Consider the following 27,498-nt stretch of genomic DNA (forward strand, 5'->3'; position numbering starts at 1 on the left):
TTAATAACATCACGAGGAGAGTGAGATGATAATGATGATGATGATGAAGATGTACGAAGACGGAAAAAAGAAAGACAAGAACAAAAAGAGAGAAGGGAGAAAGAGAAAGAGAAAGAGGAAAAGGAAGAGGAAAAGAGAAAGAAAGAAAAGAAAGAAAAAGATGATGATAGTAATGATTGAGAGATCAAATTCGTTATCCATTGCACCCAATTGATTTTCGGTGATTCCATTATCATTGAAAAGTTGTTTATTTCTGTCGATTAATTATTATATCTCATAATAATAATTCGTCCTTATTTTGCTAGACCAAATTCTCTAGCATCGTCTTCAGTATTATCTCCATAGATCAAAAACTAGTCTCTTCTTTTCGCCTCTTCTTGAGCGCTTTTGAATGTCGATAAACTCTTGTTGAACTTGGTGTCTTTCCTCCTCTCACGAATACTATTCTTCACCATAAAGTAACCTTGTTTTACTAAATTGACGCAACCGTTTTCTTTACTTTCCACATCAATTAGACTGACCATCTCCACAGGTACTCCGTTCACACTGTCCGCATACTCTTTCTTCACATAAAACTCTTTGCCAATTATATTGTTCTCGAAAGCTCCTTTCGCATCGGCCAAAGCTTCACTGTCATTACTTGGTAATGTCATGAACGCCAATCCATATAATGTCGCTGCAGCCGGGAAACTGTTTATTGAGTAATCAGCCGATGGTAAAGGTGCCAAATGCTCCTGTGAAACCTCCTCACAGTTACCATAATCAATGAAGAAAATATCTGCCGTTTTCTTGGCCACGTTTAATTTATCAATCTTTCCTCAGTACCATCGCCCATCCACATACTTTACACACAATATCTCCTTCTTAAAGGTCACTGCTAACGGTGTCGGTGGATTTTGTTTCAAATCTCCTCTCATTGAATCCAAAAGAGCTTCTAATTTTTCACCTTGTTTTATGTGTTGAGCATAGAAACCCGACAAATCGCTATTACTTTCTACGACTACAACTTTCTCCAATTTCGAATAGTCTTCACTAACACTTTCTTTCTTTCCTCCTTTGCTTTTCTTTTTACTCTCGCCACTCGTTGTTTTCGTTGTTGTCAATGTTGTCGACGAGTTTTCGCCCGTTGTTCCGGACGATGTGCTTTCAATTCCATTCGCATTATTTTCATCATTCATCGTTGATTTATCCTTTTTCTCTGGTATTATTGTTGCTCCTAAAGCAGGTAAGTCTCTGTCGGAATTGTCGATTCCATCTTCACGTTCATCATCTTCTTCATCTGATGAAACGTTTTCATCTCCATCTTCATCTTCTTCGTTTTCTAAAAACAATAAAGAGAAACAAAATCATCCAATTAATTTTTTTCATTTTTTTCTCATAAAAAACAACAACAACAACAACAACTAACCTTCAGGAACCCATTCAGCCCATAGTCCAATCTTTTCTTTCTTTGCTTCTTCTTCCGCTTTAATCATCTCTCCATCACGAGCATCTCGTATTGTTGCCAATCCTTTCTCGATCAGTGTTAGTGACAAGTTTTTCCAATTTCCACCTTCCACCTCGTAATAAACATAACCAATAAAGTTTCCCACTTTATCCATATTCTCAACACAAACTTGTACATCTCGTTGGTGAACCAAACTCTTGACCAATTCAAATCCTTCTTGGCCATACTTTGATTCACTTGCTTTGTCCGCGTTTATACCACCAACAATCAAGTTAATCAAACAATTCTCCTTCGGTATAAACACCTTTATCCGAGAAGACGAGTAAACATGTTCCACACAACCATCTTTACGAACTCCCATCGATCCGCTTTTTATCAAGAAAGGCATAAATGACTTGGCTTTACTTGAATCAAACGACAAATCAACAATCTTCTTTGCTTGTCCTTCTTTACCATGTAATCCTTTCTTTGCCTTTTCAGCCTTCATCTCTCCGTCCATTAGAAGGTCATAATTTGTCGCTTTCCTCTCCTCGTCCGCTCGATACTTGACCACAGTCGCCAATCCACGGGAAACCAGAGCCTCCCCAATGTTCACATTTCCCAGCATCACAGTGGCACAAGTTTTCTCCGGGAAATTCTCGTTCTTTGGTTGAACATAGTCCACAATTACCTTGACTGTTTTACCAATCAGCTTTTTCCTCAAAAACTCTCGCGCTTCAAACATGTAAGGTGTATCATACAGAGCTCGAATCTTTTGATCCGGTGCTACATCCGCTCGACGTGGTGGTGGACGAATAGATGCTAAAAACACCTTCTTGACCACTTTTTCTTTATTCGTCAACACATTCAACGCATCCCCGTTGATTATCTCGATCACTTTACCATCAAATGTCTCCTTTCCATTGTACATTCCATTGGCACCACTTCCTCCAACACCACTCTTATTACCTTCACCTCCTCCTACTCCCCCTGCTCCTCCTTTACCTTCATCGCCTCCCTTGTAGTCTTTCCAAATCCTCAAACGCTTCGATTTGGCCTCTGCTAAAGCCGATCTGTAGGCTGCTGGGTCAGGCACCAGTTTCAATGTCGCATCGATTATACTTGCATACCCTTCCTTCAACAAAGCCACCGCTATATTGTTGGCCAAGTCACGACCTCCAAACACCGATCCAAACAAAATTGGATTGTCTCCCGTTCGTTGCAGTGACTCTATTTTCACCATAACGTCTCGTTGTAAAAGTCGACTCTCCACAATAAATTTACTCTCCTCCACCAATGATGAGCTTTCCGGACGACACTTTATCCCAGATAATCGCAATGTTATCATTTGCCATTCTCCTTTATCCTTGGACATGCAAAGCGCTATCCTCATTTGATCCGCACTTTGAACATATTCAACTATTGCATTCTCTTTGAAACTTTTACCCTTCAAAGATTCCGCAGTCTCAGCGCTCACTTCTTGCAATACACTTCGTCTCTTGAATGATCTCTTCTCACCCACTGGACACCATTTTCCTTTCTTCCCTTCTTTTGCTGCTTCCTCCAATTCAATCAGACGCTTATACACCAATGATTCCTCATTCTGGCGACGTTTAATTACTTCAACTAAACCTTCTTCAACCAGTCTCTCGTTCAGTGAATATTCATCTCCATCCACATAAACCAGACCACAGTCTCGATTTCCACTTGGTCCAATTGGTACCGAATACAATTTCTTGAAAATTACTTCTTTCCCCACTAAACGTTTCCGTAAATATTCACGAGCTTCAAACGCACCAATATCTTCAGGAACTTCTTCCTTATTTCCACTTTTTCTACCCATTTTTGGAGCAACAATCCAACAATCCAACTTGCATCTCTTCAGGATCCTCCGTGGCTTATCACGTATAATCATACAATCACCAGAGAACCTAGATATCATCACAATGAACATGTTATCAATCATCATATTGATAGCGATTCAACGTTGTCCATGTGGTATCATCAAGTATCAGAAAAACAAATACAATTAGAAACATTACCATAGAATATTCAAAAATTAACAATTTGCAACACTAAACCGGTCAACAGGTAAGTTACTAAGCCGACAGCTGTTTACTTTTACACCGTCGGCAATTAATTTCTTACTTATAATCAACAACTAATTGATATTTTAAAGGCTAATAAACATACCTGTTTAACGATCCTTCTAATCGCCGGAGTCTCAGCCATGATTCAATCCAACGTTTTTAGGTTGATTTTAACAAACACCAATTCGGATAAGGGTAACTCGAAAGGAAGGCGATATCAATGACGATAAGTTAATAACAAAATATATATTCCTTTTGGTGGCTCCTTGTTTCTCAAGAATCAATAATAAACGTAAATAAGTAACTGTGAGAGAAAAAGGAAAGAAAAGAACAAAATTTAAATCAAATCAAGACAAATTGATACAATTACAGTTGGATGTCTAAAGCATGGGCTTCAAGACCACCCCTGCTCCTCCTTTACCTTCATCGCCTCCTTGTAGTCTTTCCAATCCTCAAACGCTGATTTGGCCTCTGCTAAAGCCGATCTGTAGGCTGCTGGGTCAGGCACCAGTTTCAATGTCGCATCGATTATACTGCACCTTCCTTCAACAAAGCCACCGCTATATTGTTGGCCAAGTCACGACCTCCAAACACCGATCCAAACAAAATTGGATTGTCTCCCGTTCGTTGCAGTGACTCTATTTTCACCATAACGTCTCGTTGTAAAAGTCGACTCTCCACAATAAATTTACTCTCCTCCACCAATGATGAGCTTTCCGGACGACACTTTATCCCAGATAATCGCAATGTTATCATTTGCCATTCTCCTTTATCCTTGGACATGCAAGCGCTATCCTCATTTGATCCGCACTTTGAACATATTCAACTATTGCATTCTCTTTGAAACTTTTACCTTCAAAGATTCCGCAGTCTCAGCGCTCACTTCTTGCAATACACTTCGTCTCTTGAATGATCTCTCTCACCCACTGGACACCATTTTCCTTTCTTCCCTTCTTTGCTGCTTCCTCCAATTCAATCAGACGCTTATACAATGATTCCTCATTCTGGCGACGTTTAATTACTTCAACTAAACCTTCTTCAACCAGTCTCTCGTTCAGTGAATATTCATCTCCATCCACATAAACCAGACCACAGTCTCGATTTCCACTTGGTCCAATTGGTACCGAATACAATTTCTTGAAAATTACTTCTTTCCCCACTAAACGTTTCCGTAAATATTCACGAGCTTCAAACGCACCAATATCTTCAGGAACTTCTTCCTTATTTCCACTTTTTCTACCCATTTTTGGAGCAACAATCCAACTTAATCCAACTTGCATCTCTTCAGGAGCTCCTCCACGTGGCTTATCACGTATAATCATACAATCACCAGAGAGAACCTAGATATCATCACAATGAACATGTTATCAATCATCATATTGATAGCGATTCAACGTTGTCCATGTGGTATCATCAAGAGTATCAGAAAAACAAATACAATTAGAAACATTACCATAGAATATTCAAAAAATTAACAATTTGCAACACTAAACCGGTCAACAGGTAAGTTACTAAGCCGACAGCTGTTTACTTTTACACCCACGTCGGCAATTAATTTCTTACTTATAATCAACAACTAATTGATATTTTTAAAGGCTAATAAACATACCTGTTTAACGATCCTTCTAATCGCCGGAGTCTCAGCCATGATTCAATCCAACGTTTTTAGGTTGATTTTAACAAACACCAATTCGGATAAGGGTAACTCGAAAGGAAGGCGATATCAATGACGATAAGTTAATAACAAAATATATATTCCTTTTGGTGGCTCCTTGTTTCTCAAGAATCAATAATAAACGTAAATAAGTAACTGTGAGAGAAAAAGGAAAGAAAAGAACAAAATTTAAATCAAATCAAGACAAATTGATACAATTACAGTTACCGGATGTCTAAAAGCATGGGCTTCAAGACCATGGATTGGCTTAGAGTATAAGATTCAACCGATCGGTTGTTGGTCTCAACAAAGTAAACAGAACCATAATGGTAAATATTTAAAGCAATTCAAATTAATTACCTGAAAGTGTTGCGATTAATTAGGAAGAAAGAAACAACCTTGTAAAGAGTAACAATAAATTTAAAAATGGTCTCATTCAGCTTTTACCTTAACAAGGCAAATATTATGGATACAATACACATGCACTAGAAGAAGGGATTACCAGAAGAGAGAGAGAGAGAGAGAAAGGAGTGAAGATGAAGAGAAAGAGAAAAAGAAAAAGAAAAAGACTAACAATGATACTTGTAGAATTTTTTTTTCACAAATTAATTGTTCCAAATAATTAAAATCAATTTGGAAAAATTAACTGTTATAGTTATTGGAAGTCAATCCGTGAAAAGAAACAAGAAATTAACAAGTGGTGATGATGATGCTCCAATTGTGATGATCCGTTTACAAGCAACGTATACAGAAAAAAAAGTTAAATCATGGAGGAGCAAAAGAGAGATAGAGAGAAAGAGAGAGAGAGAGAGAGAAAGATGAAGATGAAGATGAAGATAAGAGAAAATGAGAATTTTAAAAAGAAACAAATAAGCAAAGAGTAACAGTTTTTTTCTAACCATCAGCTTAACATTAAGGTAATTACGTTGAGTGCTAAGTTTATAAAGCGTGTACAGTAGGTGAGCTACATGATCTACTAGATTATCCTAAACTCGAGGTAAGTTCCGTTTCCGAGACCTTCATCAAAGTGTCTCAACAATACTAATCATTAAATCAACTCTCTTTCTTTCTCTTTCTTTTCAACAATTAGAATTAGAAAAAAAGTGTTGCGTCCATGGATGTGATATCTTAATTTGGATTATCCATTGTTAAATCTACATTAATCATCTTTAAATCTTCTTCATACTCAAGTGAAAATGAGGAATATTTTTTGTATCATTTGTTTACCTTTTTTCATTCTTGATCATTTCAACGAAGTCATGAGATCTCGAGTAGAAACCATCAGATGACAACCAAACTGATGAAATGCTCCCCAAAAATTGGACCAAAGTCGCTACCAGGACGGACAAGTAGCGGTGCGATAATGCGCCTATTCTGCTCGATTAAACTAATCAGAGTTTTAGTATTGTAAAGACGTGCATCCGAGTCAATTGAGAAATAGTAATCAGTGATTACTAATCACATGTGATTAACGGCAGTTAATCTTGTGTCAAGAATCTTGACTCAAGATTTTCCATAGCTCCAAGTTTCTTCACAAGGTTCTAATTACCGAACCCGCGACTCGGTAACGTTTTGTACGGAACGAATTGTGCTTCCACCTGGATCTCATCCTTTTCCCTAAGATAAGGAGAAATAATTTTAATTTTAATTTGATTAACTTTACCTGTGAATTTAAAATCAAATTTTGGATTATTTTTGTTCATCTTATCACAAGGATCCCGTTGGTATTAAAATTATGATAGTTATACAGTTACTTTAGTTGTTTTTGTTACTCTTAAACCTGATGCTTTTATTGCGTCGTAATAACTTCAACCATTTTGTTTTCTTGGAAAAACCTTATGAGTTGAACTATCATTGGACCTGATTTTCACCTTTGTAAGGATAACGCAACGAAGAAACCAAAAACCATACCCAAGGCCTCAGATGTCTTTCAAATTTAAACTCTAATCGAATTTCAACTGAAATCAAATTTAAACTTATCAAACGTAAAAATAAAAAAACAATCACTGTACCAAACTGAGCGGTTAGCTCAATGCCCGAAGGGCCACCTTTTTGGTGCTAAATGCTTTACCTCCAAGGAGGTTAATAAACGGAGAGATAAAACCTTATCGATGGTCACATCCAAGTGCTCTTTCTTGCTATTACTCTTTGCTTATTTGTTTCTTTTTAAAATTCTCATTTTCTCTTATCTTCATCTTCATCTTCATCTTTTCTCTCTCTCTCTCTCTCTCTCTCTCTCTCTATCTCTCTTTTGCTCCTCCATGATTTAACTTTTTTTTCTGTATACGTTGCTTGTAAACGGATCATCACAATTGGAGCATCATCATCACCACTTGTTAATTTCTTGTTTCTTTTCACGGATTGACTTCCAATAACTATAACAGTTAATTTTTCCAAATTGATTTTAATTATTTGGAACAATTAATTTGTGAAAAAAAAATTCTACAAGTATCATTGTTAGTCTTTTTCTTTTTCTTTTTCTCTTTCTCTTCATCTTCACACTTTCACTTCTCTCTTTTGCTCTCTCTCTCTCTTCTGGTAATCCCTTCTTCTAGTGCATGTGTATTGTATCCATAATATTTGCCTTGTTAAGGTAAAAGCTGAATGAGACCATTTTTAAATTTATTGTTACTCTTTACAAGGTTGTTTCTTTCTTCCTAATTAATCGCAACACTTTCAGGTAATTAATTTGAATTGCTTTAAATATTTACCATTATGGTTCTGTTTACTTTGTTGAGACCAACAACCGATCGGTTGAATCTTATACTCTAAGCCAATCCATGGTCTTGAAGCCCATGCTTTTAGACATCCGGTAACTGTAATTGTATCAATTTGTCTTGATTTGATTTAAATTTTGTTCTTTTCTTTCCTTTTTCTCTCACAGTTACTTATTTACGTTTATTATTGATTCTTGAGAAACAAGGAGCCACCAAAAGGAATATATATTTTGTTATTAACTTATCGTCATTGATATCGCCTTCCTTTCGAGTTACCCTTATCCGAATTGGTGTTTGTTAAAATCAACCTAAAAACGTTGGATTGAATCATGGCTGAGACTCCGGCGATTAGAAGGATCGTTAAACAGGTATGTTTATTAGCCTTTAAAAATATCAATTAGTTGTTGATTATAAGTAAGAAATTAATTGCCGACGTGGGTGTAAAAGTAAACAGCTGTCGGCTTAGTAACTTACCTGTTGACCGGTTTAGTGTTGCAAATTGTTAATTTTGAATATTCTGGTGTTTCTAATTGTATTTGTTTTTCTGATACTCTTGATGATACCACATGGACAACGTTGAATCGCTATCAATATGATGATTGATAACATGTTCATTGTGATGATATCTAGGTTCTCTCTGGTGATTGTATGATTATACGTGATAAGCCACGTGGAGGAGCTCCTGAAGAGATGCAAGTTGGATTAAGTTGGATTGTTGCTCCAAAAATGGGTAGAAAAAGTGGAAATAAGGAAGAAGTTCCTGAAGATATTGGTGCGTTTGAAGCTCGTGAATATTTACGGAAACGTTTAGTGGGGAAAGAAGTAATTTTCAAGAAATTGTATTCGGTACCAATTGGACCAAGTGGAAATCGAGACTGTGGTCTGGTTTATGTGGATGGAGATGAATATTCACTGAACGAGAGACTGGTTGAAGAAGGTTTAGTTGAAGTAATTAAACGTCGCCAGAATGAGGAATCATTGGTGTATAGCGTCTGATTGAATTGGAGGCAGCAAAGAAGGAAGAAAGGAAAATGGTGTCCAGTGGGTGAGAAGAGATCATTCAAGAGACGAAGTGTATTGCAAGAAGTGAGCGCTGAGACTGCGGAATCTTTGAAGGGTAAAGTTTCAAAGAGAATGCAATAGTTGAATATGTTCAAAGTGCGGATCAAATGAGGATAGCGCTTTGCATGTCCAAGGATAAAGGAGAATGGCAAATGATAACATTGCGATTATCTGGGATAAAGTGTCGTCCGGAAGCTCATCATTGGTGGAGAGTAAATTTATTGTGGAGAGTCGACTTTACAACGAGACGTTATGGTGAAAATAGAGTCACTGCAACGAACGGGAGACAATCAATTTTGTTTGGATCGGTGTTTGGAGGTCGTGACTTGGCCAACAATAGCGGTGGCTTTGTTGAAGGAAGGGTATGCAAGTATAATCGATGCGACATTGAAACTGGTGCTGACCCAGCAGCCTACAGATCGGCTTTAGCAGAGCCAAATCAAGCGTTTGAGGATTTGGAAAGACTACAAGGAGGCGATGAAGGTAAAGGAGGAGCAGGGGGGTAGGAGGTGAAGGTAATAAAGTGGTGTTGGAGGAAGTGGTGCCAATGGAATGTACAATGGAAAGGAGACATTTGATGGTAAGTGATCGAGATAATCAACGGGATGCGTTGAATGTGTTGACGAATAAAGAAAAGTGGTCAAGAAGGTGTTTTAGCATCTATTCGTCCACCACCACGTCGAGCGGATGTAGCACCGGATCAAAGATTCGAGCTCTGTATGATACACCTTACATGTTTGAAGCGCGAGGTTTTGAGGAAAAGCTGATTGGTAAAACAGTCAAGGTAATTGTGGACTATGTTCAACCAAAGAACGAGAATTTCCCGGAGAAAACTTGTGCCACTGTGATGCTGGGAAATGTGAACATTGGGGAGGCTCTGGTTTCCCGTGGATTGGCGACTGTGGTCAAGTATCGAGCGGACGAGGAGAGGAAAGCGACAAATTATGACCTTCTAATGGACGGAGAGATGAAGGCTGAAAAGGCAAAGAAAGGATTACATGGTAAAGAAGGACAAGCAAAGAAGATTGTTGATTTGTCGTTTGATTCAAGTAAAGCCAAGTCATTTATGCCTTTCTTGATAAAAAGCGGATCGATGGGAGTTCGTAAAGATGGTTGTGTGGAACATGTTTACTCGTCTTCTCGGATAAAGGTGTTTATACCGAAGGAGAATTGTTTGATTAACTTGATTGTTGGTGGTATAAACGCGGACAAAGCAAGTGAATCAAAGTATGGCCAAGAAGTTTGAATTGGTCAAGTTTGGTTCACCAACGAGATGTACAAGTTTGTGTTGAGAATATGGATAAAGTGGGAAACTTTATTGGTTATGTTTATTACGAGGTGGAAGGTGGAAATTGGAAAAACTTGTCACTAACACTGATCGAGAAAGGATTGGCAACAATACGAGATGCTCGTGATGGAGAGATGATTAAAGCGGAAGAAGAAGCAAAGAAAGAAAAGATTGGACTATGGGCTGAATGGGTTCCTGAAGGTTAGTTGTTGTTGTTGTTGTTGTTTTTTATGAGAAAAAAATGAAAAAAATTAATTGGATGATTTTGTTTCTCTTTGTGTTTTGAAAACGAAGAAGATGAAGATGGAGATGAAAACGTTTCATCAGATGAAGAAGATGATGAACGTGAAGATGGAATCGACAATTCCGACAGAGACTTACCTGCTTTAGGAGCAACAATAATACCAGAGAAAAAGGATAAATCAACGATGAATGATGAAAATAATGCGAATGGAATTGAAAGCACATCGTCCGGAACAACGGGCGAAAACTCGTCGACAACATTGACAACAACGAAAACAACGAGTGGCGAGAGTAAAAAGAAAAGCAAAGGAGGAAAGAAAGAAAGTGTTAGTGAAGACTATTCGAAATTGGAGAAAGTTGTAGTCGTAGAAAGTAATAGCGATTTGTCGGGTTTCTATGCTCAACACATAAAACAAGGTGAAAAATTAGAAGCTCTTTTGGATTCAATGAGAGGAGATTTGAAACAAAATCCACCGACACCGTTAGCAGTGACCTTTAAGAAGGGAGATATTGTGTGTGCAAAGTATGTGGATGGGCGATGGTACCGAGGAAAGATTGATAAATTAAACGTGGCCAAGAAAACGGCAGATATTTTCTTCATTGATTATGGTAACTGTGAGGAGGTTTCACAGGAGCATTTGGCACCTTTACCATCGGCTGATTACTCAATAAACAGTTTCCCGGCTGCAGCGACATTATATGGATTGGCGTTCATGACATTACCAAGTAATGACAGTGAAGCTTTGGCCGATGCGAAAGGAGCTTTCGAGAACAATATAATTGGCAAAGAGTTTTATGTGAAGAAAGAGTATGCGGACAGTGTGAACGGAGTACCTGTGGAGATGGTCAGTCTAATTGATGTGGAAAGTAAAGAAAACGGTTGCGTCAATTTAGTAAAACAAGGTTACTTTATGGTGAAGAATAGTATTCGTGAGAGGAGGAAAGACACCAAGTTCAACAAGAGTTTATCGACATTCAAAAGCGCTCAAGAAGAGGCGAAAAAGAAGAGACTAGTTCTTTGGATCTATGGAGATAATACTGAAGACGATGCTAGAGAATTTGGTCTAGCAAAATAAGGACGAATTATTATTATGAGATATAATAATTAATCGACAGAATAACAATCGAACAATAAGAGAAGAAAAAGAAGAAGAATAAACAACTTTTCAATGATAATGGAATCACCGAAAATCAATTGGGTGCAATGGATAACGAATTTGATCTCTCAATCATTACTATCATCATCTTTTTCTTTCTTTTCTTTCTTTCTCTTTTCCTCTTCCTTTTCCTCTTTCTCTTTCTCCCTTCTCTCTTTTTGTTCTTGTCTTTCTTTTTTCCGTCTTCGTACATCTTCATCATCATCATCATTATCATCTCACTCTCCTCGTGATGTTATTAACGTTAATCATCATATTTTGGTGAATGATGAATTAATCTACTTTTATATTAGTAGATTGAATTTTGAGAAAAACTTTTTAATGATATAATTTAATTTAATATTCAATTGGACGTTAATCTTTTTCTAAATCTACTACTTTTGATGAACAACAATCAACAAACAAACAAAAACAATCAAATTTACCTACTACTGAGTGCTATGGTTTTGTCTATTAAATTAAACAAGTCAATTAATTAATCAACTGTCCATCTAATACTTGAATGAACAATTTATCTTAATATCAATAGGATCTAAATAATTAATGAATTATCAAAATTGGAAATAATCTTGGGATATATTTTATTATCATAATATTATTATAAAAATTTCATATCATTTGATGAAAAACGATTATTGATTTTGATGATTAAACAAAACAAAACACAATTAACACCGATAAACATTAATCAACAACAATCAATAGATTTTAACAACTTTAATTATTTGGAATGTGCCTTAGTAATTAACCTTCCCTTTTTCTCGTTTAGCTAATTGTTAGAAATGAATAAAGAAAATAACAAATTAAAACCAATCTAATCACTCTAATTAACTTTTTTCTCGTAATGAAAAACACAAAATGATGCAAATAAATGTTTAATTGTTCACCTAATGATCACAATTAAGTCCATTAGAAAGAGAGAGAGAGCGAGAGAGATTAAATAAATGAACACTTGAGGTAATTTTAATTTGATTAATTCTCTTTTTAGTTTTCTAATTAATCAGTTCACAGATTTGATTAATTGTTATTGTTTGTAACAAGCTTATTAATTTCCAAACAATTAGTTGATCTGTTAGAAGACAAATTATTGATTGTCATGGTACCTCAAACCTAATTATTGATCAAACTTTGTTTCAATACGATTTGTGAAGTTTTGAAATTCGCGCCTCAAATTTCAATTGGTCAAATTTTCCAATTCAACTTGATCTCAATTTTATCAACAAGAATTTTTTTGATTTGGTTTTTAATTGTGAACCGGTGTCAATGTATTATTAATAGATTTTTATTCAATTCTTTTTTTTTACTTTAATTATGAAGATTTTTTCTTCAAATCTATTGATTAGTATTTCAATTATCTGCTTGATTTGTCTGGATCAATTGAATCTTGTTTCTGGATCACTTGCTTGTGGAGGATTCATAAAATCAATAGTAAATATTAACTATGCTCGTGTCTCTATTAAATTGTAAGTTGATTTAATTTTCTTCTGATTGTAATAACTATTTCCATTTATTGATTTTATTTTATTCTTTGTCCATGGTTAGATTAACTGCCAGTGGTAATCTTAAATATACCTCTGAAGGAGCTCCAAATAATGGTTACTATTTCATTCCTGTTTATGATAATGGTGATTATGTTTTAAAAGTTGATGCTCCATTTGGATGGAAATTTGAACCCAATCAAGTGCAACTTAAAATTGATGGTACAAGTGATCCATGTACTCAGGGTGTCGATATAAATTTCTCATTTAAAGGATTCACTATCACTGGAAAGGTGAATTGAATTTTAAAATCTCATAACCCGAGAATGTAGATCATAAGTTAGCTCTCTTATCTGAATTGTTGCTTTTTTTGTCTTATTTCTGATTTAGATTATCTCTGATAGTTTAGATTCTGGCCCTAAAGGAGTAACTATCAAGCTGAAAGATAAATCTGGTAAACTTATTAAAAGTGTTATTACCAAATCTGAAGGTTCCTATGCCTTTGAAGAAGTATTACCTGGAGATTATGAGATAATTGTCGATGATGAGAAATTATCTTTCGTTGGATCAAATTCTATTATTGTAACTGTTTCCGATGATAATGTAATTTTAGATCCTAAAGACTCTAAGCAAGTGATAACAATCAGCGGTTATTCTGTTGGTGGACGAGTTACAAGTGACGGTGAACGTATTGGTGGAGTTAATTTTGCTCTTTATTCCCTTTCTGGTAAAAAGAGAGTTCCAACTGGCTGTAATACCGAATCAATTGTCAGTCGTAAAGTTGATATCACAGCTTCAGCAATTTATCTTTGTCATACTCTGTCCACTGTTGAAGGTCGTTTTGAATTCAAGAATCTTCCTCCAGGAAACTATCGATTGATAGCTTTTTACAGAGGCAACAACATTGAATTTGGTGTTGAACCTTCACACATTGACTTTAAAGTAGAACATGAAAACGTCGAGTTAAAGAATGGATTCACTGTGGAAGGTTTCAGTGTTTCGGGGAAAATATTAACCCGCCAGGGAGGCAAAGGTATTGAAGGTGCTCAGGTTTTGGTTAAAGATGATAAAGGAACCGAAAAAGTAATCAGTTCGCTCAAAGATGGTATCTTCCATTTGGAAAACATGAAGACTGGAACATATTCCCTACAAGTGAAAGCTTCTCATCTGATATTCGGGATCACAACTGTCAGAATATCTCCATCATCACCTTTGATTCCTGATATAATTGCCTCAGCATTTGAGACTTGTGGTCAATTGAAATTCAAATCGAATCCTATTCCTTTAGAAATTGAGATTACCAAAAGTTCTGGAAAGGATTTTGTTTCACATTCAATTATTACTTCCAAATCGGATGGGACATTTTGCTCATTTTTAGAGCCGGGAAAATACCGATTCAAACCCATTATTCCAGTTGACCAGGAAAACGAGCTTGTATTTACTCCTAAATATTTAGAACTGTTGATCGAAGAAAAGTCCAAACTCGATCTTACATTTCACCAATTCGCTGCCTCTGTTTCAGGTTCATTAATATTGAAAGAACCAAAAGTTATAGTGAACGATATCAGCATTGATTTAATTTTAGATGATAAGACTATTGATAGTGTTCAACCTGATCAACAATCAAAAGAATTCAAATTCAAATCTATTGCTCCAGGTAAATATCGTCTTAGACTTCGTAAGGGAGATAATATCTGGTGTTGGAAAGAAGATGAAATGACCATTAACATATTGGACGAAGATTTAACCGGAATCAAGTTTACTCAAATCGGCTATTATCTAACTCTAGTCACCTCTCACCCCGTGAAAGTTACAATAACTCATACAACATCTAAGAAATCAATTAATGCTGAAATCAAAAATGTCCAGCAACCTTTCCGTCAATGTTTACTTGAATCAGGTCGATACGAAGTCAACACTGTCTCATGTCATTCATTTAAAAACGAAAAAGGCCTCAAGGAGCCTTTTATTTTCGATACTCGAACCAAGGAAACATCTTCATCACTAATTATCCGAGCTTACAAACACCAATTAACCGGGTCGGTGACAGTTACTGTTCCAGTTGAAAGTTCTGAAGAGTTTGTCCTTTCATTAACTCGTAAATCAAATATTAACGATCAAAAGGGATCAACAAATGGATTGGATTATTTACCCAGCTCATCTAAATCCGATAATCAAGGCAATCTAATCAAAATGTTTAAATTTTCCTTATTCGCTGAGCCCAATGAATTGCTCACAATTGTACCATCGTCGACATCCCTTTATTCAAGCCTCCTAAATTTGAAAAGACCATGGGCTCTGATTGTTTGCTCGATGCTGTTTCATTCAAAGGACGTAGTGGACTATTTATCAAAGGATCAATTTCTCCACCCCTGATGGATGCTACAATTAAATTATATTCTCGAAGTGATGATCAACTTATGTATGAAACCGTCACGGATGCCGAAGGGAAATACACCGCTGGTCCTTTTGATTGTTGTGATGCAGGAATTACCATTGACCGTATGATTTATGCTAAAGCGGAAAAAGTGGGATATTTATTGAAAGAATCATCTAAATTTGGTCAATTTGTTAGCGAGAAACTTTCATCACTAATTGTGAAAGTTACTAATGCCGATGGATCACCATTGCCTGAAGTGCTCATCTCCATCTCTGGTGGTTCTAATAATTTCCGTAAAAATCTAATCACTCCTGCAACCGGTGAATTATCATTTATTGGATTAAATCCTGGTGAATATTTCATGAGATCAGTTTTGAAAGAGTTTAAATTTGATCCAGCTTCAAGAATTGTTGACATTAAACAAGGTGAATCTGTTACACTCAATGTCAAAGGTGAAAGAGTTGCTTACAGTTGCTATGGCTCGTTAACTTCCATGTCAGGTAACTAAACAATCTAATCATTTCTGAATCACTTGATTACTAATTGTTGACTTATTTTATTTGTTTTATTTACACAGAAGAGCCTGAAGCTAATATTTTAGTTGAAGCTGTTGGTATTATGGAGTTAATGAACAAGGATTTGATTGTAAACAGTTACAAGAAGAGGTAACATCAGAATCTAATGGTAACTTTAGAATTCGTGATTTAAAACCTGGATGCAATTATCGAGTTAGTGTTAAGAAATCAAATGAGCAAAATTTAATCGCACGTTCATTACCAGAAAATGTGATAATCTCCGTTGGAAGAGCCGATGTTACCGGCATTAAATTGATACTTTTCACTCGGAGTAACACCATGGAATTGACTGGAGATATTATAACTAATCCAGAATTTTGGCCTTCACTCCGTGTTAAACTTTTCTCTGAATCGATTGGCGATCAATTGTTGGCCTCAATTCCAGTGACCAGTGGTTTCTTTTCCATTCCAACGCAAATTCCAGTAGACAATCGTTGGTATATTCTAAAATTGGAATCAACTCTGCCCACTTATTTATATTACTATGAAACGGCCTCTCTTACTTTCCAGGCCAATACAACATACTCACATTTTCAATTCCAATTTGATCCAAAACAATCATCTAATTCAGATTCTTTCAATGGGGAACAAGATAACATCAGCACTGGATCACTTTTCACTTTACCTTTGTTTCTCCTTTTAGGTTTAATAATCTACAAATTTGATAAAGTTAAACCGATTTTCGATTATGTTATCGAGAAAGTTTGGTCAACAATACATCCCGATGGAAGATCATCTCCAAATTCTGACGGTTCGTTACGTCGTAAAATCAAATCACGACGAACCTAATACACTTTTTTTTTAGAATTTAGGATAAATTTTTATCTAAATTAATTTAAGCCTTATAGTCTTGAGAAATTATTATTTACGATCTTGTTTGCTCGTAACAATTATCATTTGTAATAATTTAACTTTTCTCTCACAAGCAAATCAATTGTAATTTACACTGCGATAAACACTTTTATACATCTACATGTATATTGATACAGGTAAACGGGAAGAATTAAATCATTTTTTGTTATCTATTAACAACTAAAATTGTCGAATATTTTTCATTGTTGCTTTTATGATAAACACAATTAACATCGATGAACGATAAACAATAATTTGAAAAGTGATCGACATTTATTGTTGGAATCAAATGACTACATGATTACATATACAAAGAGAAATACAAAATTTGGTTTAAACGAAAAAACAATTAGTTTTAATTTACAATTTGGATCAACTATCAGTGTTTTCCAACCAATTACCTCCTATTGGATCTAGAGCTTGAAGTACACGTCGATTTTGTGTATCGAATATTGATTCATTTCTTTGTTCTATTGTAGAGAGAGTGAGTATCGATTGATCGATCGATGATTTCTGGAGATCGTTTCACTGACCCAGAAGTTAGAGGCCAATTCAGTTTCTTTAGCTAAACCAAATTCAAATTCTTGAGGTATTGGACACAAAGGATAAACTCAAAAAAGTTATTTTCAGGGCGAATCGAACAGAAATAATTAACAACAACTGGAAGCTTGAGATGAAGAATGGTGACAACATCGAGATTGGTGATTATTTTAACTTTGATCAGTGTCCATCATGTTGTAAACTGGTTGGTGAGCGTATGTGCATCTGCAGTGGAGATGAGAAATGCTCGAACTGTGGTGAATCTCGAAGTAATCATGGTGGTACATGCAATCGTAGACCCATTAGCTGCATTGCTTGCGAAGCCCCTGATAATCTAATAGACAGAAAGCACGTAACCAACGACTTTTTATGCCCACAATTCGATAAGATAATTAACTTTGAGATGCTTGGGGTCAAGTGTGATTATGAATTCGTAAGAATTCTAATGTTTTCGCCAATTATCAGACATCGTTAAAAACAGGAGAACAAAAATTAATTGCAATTTACTTCTATATAAGTTCTCAAAAGAAACATGAAAAAACCTAAAAGGGAACTTGTTTTCCTCATTTAACAAAATTTTTTCTTCCTTTATACCAATACACAATTAACCGAGTTTTCTCCTTCATTAACTATTATATTAACCTTTAGACTTACATATTTGGCGCCAACCGACTTCAACTCTTATTGTAAACCCAAAGTTGAGGGTTACTTATCTATATAGACTCAACCTTGTGTAAACATGTTACTTACAAGTCTTAAATAAACAAAATCTTTCTTTAAACAAGTTAATTAATCTATCTTCTCAATTTACAATTTCTTTTAACAGTTAAACAACAATAATATTCTGAAAAGGATAAAAGAAAGAAAAATGAATATCAAAATTAGTTATGCCAATGTTTGCAAAAGGAAAAATACGAGCGACATTGTTGGAAGACTTTCGGAAGGAAGACGATTTGTAATATGCAGTGAAGACCAGGACAATGGCCAATATGAAGACGATATCAAAGGGGACAGAATTAGACTTCACTCTCCTCCTTCTTGGCGAATTAAGAGACATTTTATCTCTGGTAACATTGTCGTTGGGATGTATAACAAAAACGGTTGCCATATAATTGTGGTGGCTGTTTACTCCAGCCCGGGAAACATGCCAGTTCTTGCGTCTCTCACGAATATCGTTCTCAAACTACCTGAGAATTATTCATGTTTTATCATAGGTGATGTAAACTTAGAAACTGATTTATGGGCGGACACAACTCTCATGTGAACAAATCAATCTCTGAAGAATTGAGAAATGCTCTAATCACCAAGGGATTCGTGTCAGTTTTGCCGAGAGATGTTATATCTGGTGTGACGAGACCGGCCGTTAGATCTGCATCGTCGAGAGGAACACGCATTGATATTGCTCTCACGAATGCGAAAGTACTGGAGAATAAATCGTTCATTGAAAAATGCGAATGGCTGAATTTGGATCATCACTTGATAAGATTGGCTGTTAAAATTAAATTCAATACCAAACGGATTAACAATCAGGATCTTTATCAAATAAGATATGAAAATCAACAGTCCTGTCCGGTCAATGCGAATTTGGAAGATCAAATCTCCTGGCTGTTGAATATGGGTCGCGGAGTTAAAAGGGTAATGTCCGAGACTGGAAACAGGAAGACTCGTCGTTTGAAAAAGAAGCTCAGGAAAGCTGGAACACAAGAGCGGAACAAATTCATTGAGAAATTAAAAGAATATCGGGCGAAAAAGCGGGTCTGTAATGTAAACACTCTAAATAATGAATAACTGATAAAATTAGTACGCAGCAGATCAAACTGCGATACGATTACCTTCGACCTACCGATCGCCAGGAAAATGATGCTATTTCAAAAATACAATCTGCCTCCAAGTGGTTTGCGTCCAATTCACTCATGTGGCTTAGATCCAAAGGAAAGAGAAAAAGCGCTCAACATGAAGTTCAAAAGTAGCTCAGGGTGGGCTGATCCATTCAGCCTTCAACGTTGGTTAAAAATTTGGGACAAACATAAATTAGCTATTGTGAACATGGTTGACGGACTATTCAAGAGGGAATGGATACCGGGTGATTTGCTGATTAGTGGGGGTACGCTGATACCCAAAGCGAATGGTGATTTTCGGACCGTGCGTACTCAATCGTTCTTATCCAAAATAATTGACAGGATATTGGTCGATCGTCTTAAAAAATGGAACCAGGAAACTCAGGCAATAGATGAAGGGCTGCAGTTTGCTTATCTTGGTCAGAAGAAAGAGAAACTCTTGTATAAATTATATGATAAGTATCGGGAATATGATTATGTTATTGCTGCTGATCTAACTAAAGCATTCGATAAAGTTTCGAGAGTTGAAATAATCAGAAGACTGGAACCTTTGGACCGACAGACTAAAAGTATGATAAAGAACTTCATACGCAAAAGACGACTACGAACTTTTCAAAATGGTAACTTGAAGGTGGTTGAAGACGCCGAGGGATTACAAGGTTTTGGTCTTGGTCCATTGTTATTTGTTCTGGCCATGGACGAGTCGTTGAAAATGCTGAACTCGAGACCGGAGGAGATGATTGTTCTAGCATACGCGGATGACGTGATGATAATGACGAACAGTATAAAAGAATCTGTCGCCAAGGTTAAATTTATCTTTGGTCTCATTAATCTTGAATTGAATGAAACAAAGACGAAGGTAATACAACTGAACAATCCGAGGAAGCCAAATACCATTCTGGGTATGGTGACGGTTATGAGCACATGGCCTGAAGCAATAATTAGACAACTGGTGGCTAAAATCAAGCTTAATCAACAACAATTAGCGATTATGAGTCTCTTAACAGTGGAACAATTGAAAATATTTTACAACACGTACCTAGGTCATAGCATGAAGACTCTGGGTCCAAGCCCCTGGTTTGAGAACAAGCTCTACAAATACAGAGTCATTATGTTGATGCGAGTGGGCAGAATGATAACAAGTAAATTACACCATCAGAAAACAAAATATCGTGACAAATTCTTTGAATCACTTCATGGTCTACCCAATCCGTTTGCTACTTACTTCGTGGAGATGATAATGGATCTGTGGGGTGGCGATTTCTCAGAAGAATCATTTCCTGTTATTGGTTGGGCTCCTGAGATTAGAAGACACTGGTCATGGACAATGGATTGGGAATATATAACGGAAAAAACATGTGGTAGTGATGAATGGGGTGATGTTTGGGTTGTGATAAATTCAGCGGGACTCTTTTGTTGGAGGGAAAACTTTGGCATGCAAATTCATGAGCACTACGAACCAGTTGGTGTCTATTCAAACTTTGACAAGGAGAGAGTTCTGATGAGTTTGTGTAGGAGAAAGGCGAACTCAAGTCGTAAACTTCGAATACTCTGTAACGAAAAACAGAAAGGTTACAATAGTGTTAAAGAGTCTGAATTGGTCGATCTACTGGGGTGGACGCTGGAGAAAGTGGAAATGATGGAATGTAACAATGAAGGACAAATAGAGTCTCAACCACTTCCAATAGACAAAACGAAAAATCAAATAGCAAAAAAATAAGACAGAAGCTCGAGAAGTTAGAAGTTACTGACAATGTTAATATGCTTAAGGGTTTGATGAAACTAATATTCAGACGAAACAATTTGTTAATCTTCAGAAAATCAATCAAATATTATATGAGAGCGCTGATGAAAAATATCAAATTCGTTGAATGCAATCTTAAGCTATTGATACACGAGTGCTACGAGATGATGGATTCTGTGCACATACAACACTGCCCCTCGTATCGCCCTAAATCTGGTTGGCAGCTCAGGAGGAGTAATTGTCGCGAAATAAGCAAATTATTTCAAACCATGAGAAACAACATTGAACTAAGTAAAAAGTGAACAAATGTTATCAAACTTTCCGCTCGCAGAGACTCAGAGAGTCGACTCCCAATGGGGGAGCCACCAATTGGTGAGAGCTGCTGTTGAATCAGCAATGATGCGACGCCATCATTAACTCTATTTAACAACATCAACAAAGATTCTGCCACAGAAACCATAGTCTCTCAATAGGTGGACAGCGAGTTCAGGATTGTCAGAGGTAATGAGCTGCTCAAGTATTAACCTGGTATTTAAACTGAGAAGATCAAAAGCAGGCAGAAGAAATTCACAGTATCTGACATAAAGATCAGTCTTCTTCATTAATTTGTTTCTGGCTTCAGCTGTTAGCTTAATGAAGATTAGCAAATTATCTTTGTTTTTCATTTGTTGAACCTCTCTCACCCATTCTTCCTTAAGATGATTAGATTTCCACAACATCTTCTGAACAATCTCTCGAGGAGCCATTTTTTCCCCATGAACATACAGGTATATAATCATCTCACCAGGAATTGTTTCATTCATAGCAAAGCTTTTTTCCTCTTCAGTACAGGGTGTAATTTTGATGTTTTGTTCACTAGTTTTAACATTCGTCTGCTCAGAGACAGTCATAGTAAAGGTTCAGTGGTGATATTTCACAAATTAAATCAGAAAAGAAGTTAAATTCTTACTTAGAGAAACGTTCATTTTATTATAGAGTAAAAGAAAAAGGTAAACAAATAAATGAATAAGGAGTCAAATCAAACATTGTCAAGCTCTAATCATAAGATTTTCAAACGCCCTCTATTGTCTTTTACCAGAATCAAACTTCGTCCATGATGATGTGATGATACGAGTGATTTACTTTTGTATTAGTAGTATTTGTTGAGTTCGATTTGGTATGAAAACGGGATCCATCCCGGGAAAAATGATCACCTTAACACCGGAATCAATTATATCGACAACTTTGGCCGTGTAAATTGCTTTGAATTCAAGTTTCTTTTCGTAATCATCCATCTCGAGAAGTTGATCAATCGTTTTCTTGGCAATTTCATAAGACTTTTTGTCCGGTGCAAAGAGAATCAATTTATTTGGATCGCCATCATCTTGTCGTAAATTAATTCCATAATTAACAGTTAATTTACGAATTGTTGATCCACCATAACTGAAAATTCGTGATCGACGATGAGGTGGAATCTCAATTGTCTCTGTTATCGGCCAATTTTCTTTATGAGAAACATTTGGCTGACGAATCGTTCTGCTCATGATTTCGAGGATTTTTCTAGTAGCCTCTTGACCTTGGGTCAAGGCATCTTTGATAACCTTAATTGGTAATCCATGAGGTAATTTAATATCTAATTGTAGAGCAGTTAATCCAGAACCAGTTCCTGCCATCTTGAAGTCCATTTCACCGAAATGATCCTCAATACCAAGAATATCGGTAAGGATGATAAACTTTTCATCTTGAGGTAATAATTTTGACGATTGATGATCATCTTTGTTTTCCGAAGTGTGAATCAGGCCAATGGCAACACCCGCCGTGGGATGTGTAACCGGAACTCCACCGTCCATCAAAGCTAAACTTCCCGCACAAACACTGGCCATAGAAGACGACCCGTTAGATCCAAGAACTTCACAATTAAGTCTAGTTGTGAAGGGAAAATCTATCGGCATTGATAGTCGAAGTGCTTTCTCGGCTAAGGCTCCGTGTCCAATTTCCCGTCATTAACATAATTTTTCTCTCATTTTCTCAGGCTGTATATTTATATGAATTTTTAAGTTGTTTTTATCACCATCTTTATCAATTTTTTGGCTTTTTATTTCCAACATCAGCAAACAAATTTTTATATTTTTTGGTTTTCTCGCCTAACTTTTTTTCCGCAGCGGCGATAATTTTTTCATTTCGTTTTTTTCACCTTCAGGAGTAACCAATACTCGTTGGTACATACCAATAAGTTTCTGTTCTGTTTCTGCTTATGGATGTCATTTTGCGGCATTTCCTTCATTTTCTGAGCTCTTTCCTTGGCTCTAAATTTGGCTTTTTGGTTTTTAGTTAATCCTTCAGGGTAACGCTGTAAAGAAAAATTCATCCATTATGAACATTCAAACTCAAAATTCATGTATCAAGAAAACTTACCTGGCTATCCATTATATCGATATTTAGAATTTTAAAAACTCAAGTAAAACCGTAAAGAATATCTATTGAAAAGAAAAAGAATATAAGGAATAAATGAATTAAAAAACATATATAAATTCAGTATAAAAGCTTATTACAAAAGACTAAAGGACAAACTTGAAGGTCATCACAAAAATGTAATGCTTTATAAAAGAAGTCGGATTAACTTACACTATGAAAACTCAGTATGAAATTTTTTTGTTAAAGAAGAGAGGGTTGAGAATGTTGGTGAAAATTGAGGTGCAGAAGATTCAAGAAAAGTAAACGGAAATCTGATAAATGAATGAAAAAAATGAAGAAAATGGTTAGAATAAAATTATATAAATTCATAAAACATGAATTAGAATTCAGAAGAGTTTGTTCATCACTAGAGATGTAAGGACAACCCCGAAGGTTATCACATACATCTCTTGGACTCGCATTTAAACATCAATCTGAACTTACCAAGTCAAAAGCTGGAGACAAACTGAGCTTAAAACTGTAGGTCATGCTATTTATATGTAAAATAAAGAGCTTCAGCCAGAAATTTCACTGAATATTTCCAATCAGAATTTAACACCAAAAATATGAATTCCAATTTATCACTTCCTTGGAAATAATAACCAATCGAAGCTGAAAAGGAATTAATTAATTAACTCAATTCAGAGTGAACAATTTAATCTTTATTAATTTTTAATTTAGATAAATTTAATTAATCATCAACATGATTAATTAACCATCACCAACATCAGCTAGTAATCAACTGACTTGTTGTTGTTGTTGTTGTTGATTGCCATCAACAATCAAATCATCATCATCATCAACAATTGATGTTGATTAACAAAATTAATATTTGTTAACCTGTTGTGGTTGATCAATAGCAACAATAACAATAAATGTTTGGCAACAATTAGTTAATTAATTGTAGGTTGAGAGAGAGAGAAATTAAATCAAAAAGAAAGAGAAAATAAAAGAGAAAAAGAAAGAGAAAAAGAAAGAAAAAGAAAATAAAGAAAGAGATGAGAAAGAGGATTTCTTATCCTTTGGTTTCTCTTTCCAAAAGTTGACTTTACATTACATATATCATTGGTTTTGACTACGTGACCGTAGACAGAGAAATAGACAGACAAAAAGAAAGAGAGGTGCCTACGTGACAGCGAGTTTACAATGCCAGATGTTAAATTCCAGATGTTTCAGGCCAGATGTTGAACAATGTCCAATCAAATTCAAGCAGATGTTTATTGTGTCTATTTCTCTTACACTTGGAATAATTATTGCAAGTCCCGTTAAGGTCTCAGTTTGTTTTCATCTTTCGTAGTGGTAAGTTGATTTTCCATTTTCTCATGCGAGTCCAAGAGACGATTGTGATGGTCTTTGGGACCGTCCTTTCGTCTCTAGTGATGAGCAAAAGTTAGCTCAATTAACCCTGAGAAATGAACTTATCCTTTTTATCTTTCTTTAGTTATTATTCAGATTCAGATATATTCAGAAGTTTTATCTACATAATCCGATTCAAGCGTTATTTTTTGAGTCTTTCCATTTAGTGATAAGTACACATTTAGTGTATGTTATAAGATGTTTTTATATATAGCTAGTCTTAGAAATAATGATAATCATTTGTGATGAGCATCAGGCTTGTCTTTTTATCTCTAGTGACAAGTTTTAATATTATAGTTACAAATTATTTTTGTTTGATTAACTTATTTTGCATCATTCTAGTTTAACTTGGCTATCTCCTAAATAGAATACCTTAGTTTGCATCAAAAATGGTTCTCTCGTATAGAGAAAGAGTGAGTATAGAAAATAAAATTAAGTCGAGAATAAATATGTAATTTGATGCTTCTTCCTCATGATCTATTTAAGAGGTTACTGTATAGTAAATATTTGGATATTTACACGATATTAATCGTAAGAGCTGCCCCTTTAGAAAAGGAATTGAAAGAGTATGGTAACCACTACAATGTGAATGATCTACCATACGACCAATTCAATTTAGAAGGATCAATTTTAAAAGTACTCCGAAGACCGAGACCACCTCCACACAGTTCAGTTTTCCATAAGTATAATGAACTTTTGGAAATTGATCTACTAAGAGTGCAAGCTATTCACATTATGCGAACACTGAATGCGTGATCCTGAATATCTTCCTGAGGTTTGCTTTGATGAAGATTTAAGCATCCGTATGAATTAAGATCATTCATTAATACCATTTAACTTTCAACATTCAAAGTGGTAAGTTCATATTTTGTCACTAAAAAGTGACTATCGATACTGTTTGGATGGTTTGACGAAATCCGCGGTACCAATTATCTCCGAATTAAAATATCTTGGTTTTTCTTTCGATAATTGGAGTATAACATTTACTCAAGAAGATTCGACAGGCTCAATAAAGAAAGTTTTGGAAAGGGAAATGCCTCCACCAGAAAGTTCAACATATAATTATGTATGTCAATTGAATATAATTGATATAATTCGTATTCAGCTCTTATTTAAAATAAAAAACGTAGAAAACAACCCATTATATACCCCCACTACCTGTTATATTCAATTGAAATAGTTCTGATTTATCAATTATGAATTTATAAAAAAATTATCTGTAAAGAGCTTTGAAACAAATTTTGACAAAAAAACAGAAATATTTTGATGGAAAAAAGAAAAGATAATCAAAAATTAAATACTATGTTTGACATATAAAGTTTTATTTGAATTTGTTTATTCGGTTAAACTCTAAACAGAAACGAAATCGTGCGGAAGATATTTAATTAAGAGATACACATTACACATACACATACACACGATTATACATGATAGAGTTAGTAGGAGCGTGTATATTTTCAATTAATCCTCGTAAGATTTGTATCCGTATAATATCGACTACAATCAATTCACAACATAGAGGGTAAGCAGGGTGTTCTTTTCCGGGTAGTTTACGTTTTAATATATGTGGGATTTCACGGTTTCTCGTATACTCATAAGTCCATTCATTTATACCTGACTAACCCATCTCTTCTATTCGTTTCCGTAGATGTTGAGCCCGATTTTTAGAGCAGTCATTTTATTCCTTGCAGTGTCCTGATTTATTATTCTACTAGCCATGTTTTTTTTCGAGGAACAGACGAAATTTTTATTTGAATGACTGTGACGGAGAATTTCCACACAGGATATAGTTAATATCAAAATAGACACAATAAAATCAGTCTATATCAATTTATTATAATTTAAATTTACAGATACTTTTATAAATTGTTTCTTATATGTGTACACTTTTCAATTATTTGTACTTGTTGACACTTGATTTTCTATAAATCTCAGTTGTTGAATCTTGGCTTTCATGAAATTTTGAAGACACATCAATAACCTGAAGAACCCCTTCGTATGTAAACTCATATAGAAGGTAGATTTTATTTATTATTGTATTGTACCATTTGATATTTTCCAGTGTAACATGAGTGTCATTACTTGAAGTTACATTCACGGTTTCTGCTTCGGCTTTCATTTTACATAGTTCACTGAAGTAATCCAGGATTTCATCGCGTAGATTTTCCACACCTGTAAGTTGAAATTGTTGCTCGAAGTAAACAAGTTTATTGAGAACGGAAATATAAAACTGTTTCGTTGATCGAGTAAAGTTGATTCAAAATCCACAATTAACACTATTAAAGTTGGACGACTGAAGATCATCCAAAATTCACAATTAACACTTCTTCAAGTCAAATTGGTTGAAGTTCACCCAAAATTCACAATCAACTTTTTGATGTTTACACTGTTGAAGTTAAACAAGAAATGACGTAAATATAGTAATCTGTTCTATAATACCACAATGAGGGAGTGAAAAAGGCTCCCTTTAGCCACCCCAATAGAATAACAACCAATCAAAATTGTAATGAGTCATAATAATCAAGCTTTAAAAGCCAAATTGGTTCTCAAGGTCACCACCAGAGGTCACTACTTATCATAAGGTCACTGTATATTGGTTTCATATAGAATGGGCTAGAAATGGACTTGTATATAGGGACACCCGGTATAGACAACCGGTATGATC

At 35.4% G+C, this 27,498-nt stretch overlaps 5 protein-coding genes and 1 pseudogene across 5 annotated transcripts; 2 read left to right on the forward strand and 4 right to left on the reverse strand.

Moving 5' to 3' along the window:
• Window positions 1–353: 353 nt before the first annotated feature.
• LOC128395982 (uncharacterized) lies at window positions 354–814 on the reverse strand. Its single transcript, XM_053356481.1, has one exon. The coding sequence runs from the start codon at window positions 651–653 to the stop codon at window positions 354–356; it is 300 nt and encodes a 99-aa protein (XP_053212456.1). The 5' UTR covers window positions 654–814.
• Window positions 645–3,306, reverse strand: LOC128395966 (staphylococcal nuclease domain-containing protein 1-like). The gene is made up of 2 exons (XM_053356466.1): window positions 1,409–3,306; window positions 645–1,321 (listed from the first exon to the last, which is right to left on the reverse strand). Exons 1-2 carry the CDS (start codon window positions 3,267–3,269, stop codon window positions 819–821), a joined length of 2,364 nt encoding a protein of 787 aa, XP_053212441.1. The 5' UTR covers window positions 3,270–3,306; the 3' UTR covers window positions 645–818.
• A 1,067-nt stretch (window positions 3,307–4,373) lies between these two features.
• On the reverse strand, window positions 4,374–5,695 carry LOC128395979 (staphylococcal nuclease domain-containing protein 1-like). The gene is made up of 3 exons (XM_053356479.1): window positions 5,531–5,695; window positions 5,126–5,326; window positions 4,374–4,856 (listed from the first exon to the last, which is right to left on the reverse strand). The coding sequence occupies exons 2-3, from the start codon at window positions 5,162–5,164 to the stop codon at window positions 4,389–4,391; spliced, it is 507 nt and encodes a 168-aa protein (XP_053212454.1). The 5' UTR covers window positions 5,165–5,326; window positions 5,531–5,695; the 3' UTR covers window positions 4,374–4,388.
• Window positions 5,696–6,044: 349 nt separating this feature from the next.
• LOC128395983 (staphylococcal nuclease domain-containing protein 1-like) lies at window positions 6,045–12,116 on the forward strand (annotated as a pseudogene).
• A 744-nt stretch (window positions 12,117–12,860) lies between these two features.
• On the forward strand, window positions 12,861–17,486 carry LOC128395984 (nodal modulator 1-like). Its single transcript, XM_053356482.1, is given in 6 exon segments — window positions 12,861–13,100; window positions 13,180–13,408; window positions 13,506–15,421; window positions 15,424–15,995; window positions 16,073–16,110; window positions 16,113–17,486. Coding segments are annotated over 6 exon segments (3,654 nt in total). The 5' UTR covers window positions 12,861–12,948; the 3' UTR covers window positions 16,860–17,486.
• Window positions 17,177–23,450, reverse strand: LOC128396041 (polyribonucleotide nucleotidyltransferase 1, mitochondrial-like). Its single transcript, XM_053356562.1, has 3 exons — window positions 23,439–23,450; window positions 23,251–23,373; window positions 17,177–23,023 (listed from the first exon to the last, which is right to left on the reverse strand). The coding sequence occupies exons 1-3, from the start codon at window positions 23,448–23,450 to the stop codon at window positions 22,163–22,165; spliced, it is 996 nt and encodes a 331-aa protein (XP_053212537.1). The 3' UTR covers window positions 17,177–22,162.
• Window positions 23,451–27,498: the final 4,048 nt, after the last annotated feature.

This window comes from Panonychus citri, unplaced genomic scaffold (assembly GCF_014898815.1).
Source record: "Panonychus citri isolate SS breed McGregor unplaced genomic scaffold, ASM1489881v1 Contig00142, whole genome shotgun sequence".
In the NCBI taxonomy this organism is placed as follows: domain Eukaryota; kingdom Metazoa; phylum Arthropoda; class Arachnida; order Trombidiformes; family Tetranychidae; genus Panonychus; species Panonychus citri.